This window comes from Olea europaea, chromosome 4 (genome assembly GCF_002742605.1).
Source record: "Olea europaea var. sylvestris chromosome 4, O_europaea_v1, whole genome shotgun sequence".
Classification (NCBI taxonomy): domain Eukaryota; kingdom Viridiplantae; phylum Streptophyta; class Magnoliopsida; order Lamiales; family Oleaceae; genus Olea; species Olea europaea.
In genome coordinates, this window is record NC_036240.1 from 4,794,950 (window position 1) to 4,804,447 (window position 9,498).

Below are 9,498 nucleotides of genomic sequence, written 5' to 3' on the forward strand. Positions count from 1 at the left end.
TCCCTGGGATTGAGATTGAAAATGACTTGTCACTTGTTTTGCTTGGACATCGAAGAAAAACTAGATCTTGCTATATGCTGGATGCTATTCTGGGATGCAAGTTTTGAGATTCACTGCCCAACACAACACCATTCTTCTGTTTTTTTGCATCTAATCTACGCAGAAAATCGACATCAAGAGGTCAATTATTGAAACTGGAATCATTGATTACTTCATGTATTGGATTCTTGTTTGTAATTTTGTTTTGGGATATTTGAAGTTATCGTGCTGTCCACTATTACAGTACGAAGGTAATGAATGGAAGATAGTCATTTTGGCAATGTTTCAATAGGGATGAAATTTTTGGCAAAAATTATTTTTCTGCACATTTTGCATTCAGGGAAACACTTGTTGTCACTCTTGGGATCGAATTTATAATGCAAAATGTAGTCAACTAGATGAGGATAATTCGGAGTTCCATTGTATCATGGGAAATGATTTATTAATTATTTGTACAATTATTCTTACTCTCATAACTAAAGTGATATTCGGTTTATAACTTGTTTGATCATGATTTTAAGTTCTTACAAGCTACGAGTCATATGGAATGTCGGAATGCGGATTAATAAGGTAGTTGTGAGTAACGCAAGATGTGTGAATAAAAGATGTTTAATCAACTTTAAAAAAAAAAAATTAGCTTTGCCAAACATGCACTTGCTCTGAAAAGACATGAAGTTTCCTACTTTTCTAGCTGTTGTTATACTTTAGTGTTAAAATTACAACATGATACGAGGAAACTGCGTTCGATAACACTATCAAGATCAACTCAAGATGTTGAGAGGTAGGCTTGTAATCCACCCTTCATTATCAATGTAAGACATGCTTGTAAATTCTTGCAACTCTTGTGGGCTTAGTGTTGTTTCCCACTTTACCCGGTTCGACATGTCGGATCCCGAACCATGGCATTGGTACTCAGCAAAGGTTAACTGATTCCTGTTTTCAACAATAAGCTACGAGTCATATGGAATGTCGGAATGCGGATTAATAAGGTAGTTGTGAGTAACGCAAGATGTGTGAATAAAAGATGTTTAATCAACTTTAAAAAAAAAAAAATTAGCTTTGCCAAACATGCACTTGCTCTGAAAAGACATGAAGTTTCCTACTTTTCTAGCTGTTGTTATACTTTAGTGTTAAAATTACAACATGATACGAGGAAACTGCGTGCGATAACACTATCAAGATCAACTCAAGATGTTGAGAGGTAGGCTTGTAATCCACCCTTCATTATCAATGTAAGACATGCTTGTAAATTCTTGCAACTCTTGTGGGCTTAGTGTTGTTTCCCACTTTACCCGGTTCGACATGTCGGATCCCGAACCATGGCATTGGTACTCAGCAAAGGTTAACTGATTCCTGTTTTCAACAACCATATAGGATTAATCAGTTAATTTCTACTAGACATGGCAAAAGGTCTAATGTGTTTATCAAATCAGGTTGGTGCGACCTATTATTAATATCGACTTGTAAAGTGTTCAACATATGCAAAAACTATTTTGTTTTCATCACACTTGACGTGTGCCCAATATTATTGTAACTAGATCGTGGAAAATAGTTGAAGTCTCGTATTCAGCTCTAATACCACGTTAAATCAATCCATCTCACAGTTTGAGCTATAAGAAGAATGGACATATTTTTCTAAATTTCATCTTAGCATATGGAGATGATTCTCAATGTACAGTTGGAGAGAGAGATCGAAATCTTACTCGTGACCAACATAGTCCCAAGCGTCCCATCCTTGAGAAACAATAACGTCGGAGAGAAATGAGTCATAAATTATAGCTCGGGAATAAGATTTCCATGCTCTTCCTAGAAATGCCTTTCCTGTTCCAATTACGTTGCACTTCTTGAATACGAATCCACCTGTATCCTTTGGATCATTTCTTCCCTGTGCTGTTATGAAACCTGCAGAACCCGCATCCAGAGCTTCTCCATTGAATGATAAGGTGCATTCCTGCATTCAAAATTTTAAAATAAATAAAATAAAATAAATATGTTACCAACGAAATAAAATTTTCATATTCAGCTCTAATACCACGTTAAATCAATCCATCTCACAGTTTGAGCTATAAGAAGAATGGACATATTTTTCTAAATTTCATCTTAGCATATGGAGATGATTCTCAATGTACAATTGGAGAGAGAGATCGAAATCTTACTCGTGACCAACATAGTCCCAAGCGTCCCATCCTTGAGAAACAATAACGTCGGAGAGAAATGAGTCATAAATTATAGCTCGGGAATAAGATTTCCATGCTCTTCCTAGAAATGCCTTTCCTGTTCCAGTTACGTTGCACTTCTTGAATACGAATCCACCTGTATCCTTTGGATCATTTCTTCCCTGTGCTGTTATGAAACCTGCAGAACCCGCATCCAGAGCTTCTCCGTTGAATGATAAGGTGCATTCCTGCATTCAAAATTTTAAAATAAATAAAATAAAATAAATATGTTACCAACGAAATAAAATTTTCCAATATTATGTGTATTATTTAGGGAAAGAAAATAAAAAGGAATCAGCTTTTCTACATGTTTTTATATCAGTGAAAAAAAAAATTAATTTGCTATTATTATTATTATTGTCTTATTCAAAAAAAAAAAAATTGTTATTATTGTAATTTTTATATATAATAAATCAAAAGACAGCACAATTTCTATTAATATTTAATTTTATGTAACTGTTGTCTAGTAACTTGGACTAAAAATAAAAATAAAATTAAAAACTTTGATTAAATACCTCATAAATGGATTGACCACTGCCAAATATGAAATCAATGGCTCCTTCAAAGGTACAAAGCTTAAAGTAGTGTCTGCCCTTCTCGTCAAACAATGTGTCCTGCAACCCTAAAAAACTACACCGGTAGAAGGCTGATTTATCACCGGATATCATAGCCGCCACCGCCGGCGATATGATATTACCATCCTTCTTAAAGGGATAATTATAAGAATTCTGTAAATGAAAAAAAAAATAAATAAAACTTTGGTTTTATATGACAAGGCTTTAAAGCCTCCATTAGTTCAAAAAGAAATGCTTAAAAATGAAACTTTATTTGATAATTTTGAAACTTCTTACCACAAAGGTAATGTCGGAGACAACAGTATTGTTAGCACAAGAGAAGAAAGTTGCCGAAGTGGCGATCGAGCCATTAGAACTCGACACAACATTGGTTTTGCCGATTCCTTCTCCTTTGAGGTAAATGTACGGCTTCTCTGGCGGTATTGTAATCTGTTCACTATGTTCAAGAGTAAAAATTCTACATCGATTAGAGATAAGAATAATACTCGCCACTCGGATACAAACTTCATAAAGAAACTCATGCATGCACATCTCACACTATACTTACATAGTCGATATGAACAATAAGTTATAATTGTGGTTTAGGGTAAATGATATGTAATGTGCATGCTCGTATTTATATAACCATGAAAAACATACTTGTATGTGCCTGCTTTAATAGAGATGCAAATCCAGCGATTATTCTTCGAAGGCACAGAGTTAATGGCGGATTGAATGGTACGAAAACTTCTTAAGTTGGATGGATCGACATAAATTGTTGGAAAATCGATCAATTCTCGCGAAAATCTTTCTTGCATTCCTCCATTTGCCAATCCAAACAACATGAAAATAGCTAACATGTCCATTTTCATTGGCGTGGAAATGTTAGGACTCCAAGCGTGCAAAAGGTCACTTAGGAGATTAATTTATGGTTGGAATTTGAAGATTTATTAATGGAAAAATCATTAAAATATGTAATTAATTGATTCTTTTTCTTAATGTTGTTTAGATCCCACTTTCCTTAGTACATCAGTGATTCAGCTGTATGAATTATTTCATTAGAGGGATATTTTTCCATTTTGAAAATGATATTGTTTTTGACTTATTTACTTCCATTTTCTTCCCAACAATGAAGAATCTGTCTATTTTATTCAATCCCATTTATTTATTATTCATGGTATAGAAATTGCTTTATCTCGAATCATTATTATTGTCATTTGAATTTTTGACCCATTACAACAAGAACACAATTGACTTTTACGACACACTCGAGTCAGTACTAGACAAGGAGATGATTATTTGAGACATGTCAAGTTCATAGGATTTAGTTTAGTAGGGATTGCAAACGGGTTGAGCCGCTCGCGAGCTCCACTCGTCTAGCTGACGTGGGCATTTTTAATTTAATGACCACCCAAATGGTCATTTTAATAATGATCGTTGGCCCCAGTGGTCATTATGAATTTTATTATTATTATTAAATGATAGTTTTGTTTTCTCTATATACCAACTATATCATTTCTAATTTAATTTAATTTATTATTATTTTTTTTTTTTTAACTATATCACAATTCTCTCTACATTCTGAGAAGATATTTTGTGAAGATTAAAATTAGATTTTTTTAATAGATTGTGATAGAAATTTTTGAAATGTGTGGTTGAAAAGTTGTGAGTCTCATAAAGACGTGGTTAATATTGATTGTTTCAATTAAATATATGATTCTTCCAACACACTGTAGACTAGTCAAGCTCCGTCATTAAATTACAATTTAGAGTCCGTTTGATTGAAAAGATAAAATTTTGGTGGAAAAAAAACGAATTTCAAAGAATTGAATTACCTAGAAATTGTTTTACGGTGAATTGTCAATTATTGTGTTTGATTGATATAATTTTTCACGTGAAAAATATTGAAATAAAAGTGTTTTTTAGTGTTCGTTTAACTTTATTTTACATGAAAATTGTCGATTAAAGGAATAAAATTTACTAGTATTAGGGATAGAATTTGTTTCCATTACCAAAAAAAAGCTCTAAAAATAATCTATATTTTGGTGTCCATTTGGCTTTATTTTACATGAAAATTGTCAATTTAAGAGATATTCTCTTTTACAATTGTTTCTAGAATTTATTCCCATTACAAAAAAAAAAAAAAAGGTGGAAAACATAAAACCACCTACTCCATGGAAAAATGAATTCCCCAAAAACAAGGAATTGGTCCACGTGTGAGGCAAAGGTGGAAAACCAATTGCCTAGAAAATTTTGGCTATCAAACAAGCAAAAAGTGAGAAATGGAACTTGTTTTCCATTTTCCATGGAAAATTTTGTGCTATCAAATATGGGTCTATTTGATTGTAAAGATGGAATTTGGTGAAAAGAAAACGAATTATAGGGAATTGGATTGCTTGGAAATTGTTTTCTTGAGAATTTTCAATTTATTGCTTTTTATTTGTATAATTTTTCACGTGAAAAATGTTGAAATAAAAGTATTTTTTGATGTTCGTTTGACTTTGTTTTACATGAAAATTGTCAATTTAAGGGATATTCTCTTTTACAATTGTTCCTAGAATTTATTCCTATTGCCAAAAAAATAAAAATAAATAAATAAATAAATAAATAAATCAAAAAGGTGGAAAACATAAAACCACCTACTCCATGGGAAAATGAATTCCCCAAAAACAAGGAATTGGTCCACGTGTGAGGCAAAGGTGGAAAACCAATTGCCTAGAAAATTCTGGCTATCAAACAAGCCAAAAATGGGAAATGGAACTTGTTTTCCATTTTCCATGGAAAATTTTGTGCTATCAAACATGGGTCTATTTGATTGTAAAGATGGAATTTGATGAAAAGAAAATAGATTCTAGGGAATTTAGGGAATTGAATTTCTTGGAAGTTGTAAATTTATTGTTTTTTATTAATATAATTTTTCACCTGAAAAATGTTGAAATAAAAGTAATTTTTGGTATTCGTTTGACTTTATTTTATATGAAAATTATCAATTAAAGGGATAAAATCTACTAGTATTGGGGATAGAATTTGTTTCCATTGCCCAAAAAATAAAGGGCCAAGAAAATCAAAATCCATTTATCTTTTCGTGTTCGTTTGACTTTGTTTTACACGAGAATTCTCACTTAAAGGGATATAATTTATTACAATAATTCTTAAAATTTGTTTAAATGGCAAAATAAAAAAAATAAAAAAAAACAAAAAAAAACGTGAAAACGTGGAATTGAAATTCCCACCAATTGGCTGATGTGGCCATAAAAGATGGAAAATCAATTCCATTACAAATTTTGCCAATCAAACACCACAAAATTGGAAAGATGGAATTTAAATTCCATTTTCCTTGGAATTCCAAGGTTATCAAAAGGTGCCTTAGTGATCTAAATGATGCACCAATCCTGATGATTTGGACGATGACTATGAAAACATGAATCTAAATTGATTTGAATGATATTAAAGAAGATGAAATGCTGGCAATGAGATGAAGAAATAAATTGCAAGTGTTGGAAATACTTCAAATTGGTGGTCATGAGTGCAATGGTAGATGGAAACCTAGAGAATATAAAGCACAACATAAATACCGCAAAGAAATGTTAGTATGGAAAAAGGGTGTCAACAAAACCCATCTAAACAGGACTACAAAAAAATGTTTAGTATGCTTGTTTGGTACAGATTTTAAGTCAATTAAAATCAATTTTTTGACCGTTATTTCACTATTCTAATTGTCATTTTTGAATTTTTTTTCTCACAAGTAAGACCCATTTTATCTCTAACGGTCAAAAAATTAATTATTTAATCCCTACCAAACAAGCACTAACATGGAGTTTTAAACACTAATTAGAATTTTAACTCCAATTTGGTTTTCGTGATTTTCAAGTTCTAGTTCTGATCTTAATAACTCAGTTTATTCACAAGAGGCAATTAGAGAAGGTGTGAAGATGTTCGTAGCTATTGGTGAGTTTTCGCTTAGCATGATAAAAAGCTTTTACTTGACTATGGTCGTATAAAATATCGTTTTACAACCCAAGTACAAAATCTATTCTAGAAACACACTTCGTTTGAATGCTATTAGTTATACAATAAAAAGAAGGCTAGGATAATAACTGGTTTAAGTAAATTTATTGATGCTTCTGACATGTGGTCCAATAGTAACCATAAAGATTATATAGCTGCTATTGCATACTGTATAGAGAAATTGTGAATAGTGCATAAAAAATTTATTGATTTAAAGTAATTGAATTTCCTAGTAATGATCCAAACATTTTTAATGCTTTAACGAACATTATTAGAGAATTTAATTGTGAAAGTAAAAGTCGTAGTTGTACATTTGACATTGCAATGGTCGACAAAGTAATAATTGATAAATTAGCTTGATATAATAACCCCGATTTCAGTGGTTTACTATTTTCGCAATCTTCATGTTTCTAACAATATTTTCAATTTAATTGTAAAAGTTAGGTTAAAATTTTCAGAATTGTGTCTAGAGAATTATAGATGTGCTCTTAACTATATCATGATCTCAATGAATTCATAGATGAAACTCAACCTATCTTATGTTACATTCTTGTGAATGATATTAAAATTGCATTATTACTTAATATAATGACCAACACTTGCACAATCCAGAACTTGATTTACAAGGGCATGAACTGTTGGGAATCTACTTATACATGCACATCGGAATTTAAAATAATTTTCGATTCCCACCAAGAATCGCATTTGTGTTTAGATAGAAATTGTGATAAGATTGTACCTTTTCCAGATCTGCAATCTTTTTGCTTTTCTTTTCATTCCATCAACCTTGATTGGCCACCACAGCTGTCCAATTGTCCAGCCTCCAACGGTGATCCACATAGAGAATAAGATTGTAGCTTCTAGGGTTTTTCTCTTGTGCCAACAAGAATAATGAAAACCATATGGACCTCAAACCCTAGTTATGTATTTATATAAACCCAAACGGGCTCGGCCCGGTCCAGTCCAATAATTAATTAATCCAATTAATTAAATCCGATCCGTGAATTAATTAATCCAATTAATTAATTCGAAAATATAAATAACAAATCCAATTAATTAATTTATCCAACGATTGTTAAATTAACCAATTGGCAATTTGCAATCTTCCAATTCTCTTTTGTGTGTGACCCATTAGGTTTCCGACCACGATGCCTAACGACGTGAAATATTATTTTAATCTAATCAAAATTGATAAATTAAAACACCCTTTTAATTTATCGTCAATTCACATTCGTCGTCCCTGATTGATATCTAGCAATGTGTCAGGGCAATACATGTGACGGGAATTGTCACGTGGTATGACAAAACCAAATTCGTTCCTTTATCGTGAAACTATAATCCCTTCATCAATATGATCCGATCAATTACGAGATATGGAGTTGTGTCAATCTCGATCATCGATCATATCTTTCACTCCACTATTAAGTCAATATAAATCGAAAACTCCTTTTCGACTTATGAGTACACCTGGGCCAAGGATTTCATCATCGACTTAATTGAATGAAACGCAGATCATAATCTCCTACTATCTAAGAGTGACGAATCCTTTATTGATCAATCACAACCATCATACGATTCTTGACGTTCCCGAACGATATCGTATTAGCGGCCCTTTTCAGAGCAACATCCAACACCGCCAAAGTATGACTGTCCTCATATAAGGTACCATGACGACCTCAAGTCAAAGGACCAATTCCACTACCGAACGTTGGAGATTAACCACTGACACTCAGATAGTTATCCATGTGGAATCTCTCGACGGGTCTCCAATGTTTTGTTCTACAACAAAACATCCACGTGTTCACTTAAGTGTCACCACACTTTAGCTTGGGAGATCAGCTACTTACTTCACAAGTAAGAAATGCCACACGTGATGATCTATCCGTAATAACGATATCCGTATCTCGTTATTACTTACGACCACGGATGATTTAAGATTCAATCAGATGTAATTTGTATCTCACAATCACAACTCCTTGTGATTAACAAATTACAAAGATTTGAATCTACGGACTCTATTATTTATTAAATTGTCTATTAATTAAATAATAGATCTACCATTTAATTGCATTAATTATATATAAAAGTATTTATGTCCAAAATTGATTGGACCTAGGGCATAATACTTACAAACTCCCACTTGCACTAGATCCAATCACTTATGTATCCAATATAATAAGTCTACATGACGATCATGTTTATACTACGACAACTCTTTGTCAGTGGATCTGTAATATTACTAAATGTGGAAATTTGTTCTTCTCTTTACGTCATTTTTATGTATTATGTTGTAAAATTTTGTTTCGCAAGTGTACGATCCGTAACAAGTAATAGTGGACCTAAGAGTCCGGTTATCGATCCCACGAGGACTATTTTGTAGCACTTAATTTAATCTTTCTTTAACTACTATTTGACGAATGTAAATCAAAAACAATGATTAAATGTGATTTTTATTCTAAAGACTTAAAAAAGTGATTGGATTAAATGAAAAGTGATTGAGAATTCAAACAATACATGGACGTTAGGGCGGAACAATTTCACCTATTGGTCTCCTTTACTTCATAAATCAAGATTCATAAATCAAGATTCATAAAACCTAAGGTAGTGTTCGGTCGAATTCTTCTATTGTATTCAACTTACCCCTCTCGAGTTCTCATTGAGCCTACTTAATTAGTTTAATT

The 9,498-nt window shown here is 32.3% G+C and overlaps 1 protein-coding gene across 1 annotated transcript; it reads right to left on the bottom strand.

Moving 5' to 3' along the window:
* Positions 1-800: 800 nt before the first annotated feature.
* LOC111392702 (probable pectinesterase 29) lies at positions 801-3,675 on the bottom strand. The gene is made up of 6 exons (XM_023018105.1): positions 3,470-3,675; positions 3,107-3,266; positions 2,771-2,983; positions 1,743-1,990; positions 1,258-1,392; positions 801-972 (listed from the first exon to the last, which is right to left on the bottom strand). The coding sequence occupies exons 1-6, from the start codon at positions 3,673-3,675 to the stop codon at positions 801-803; spliced, it is 1,134 nt and encodes a 377-aa protein (XP_022873873.1).
* Positions 3,676-9,498: the final 5,823 nt, after the last annotated feature.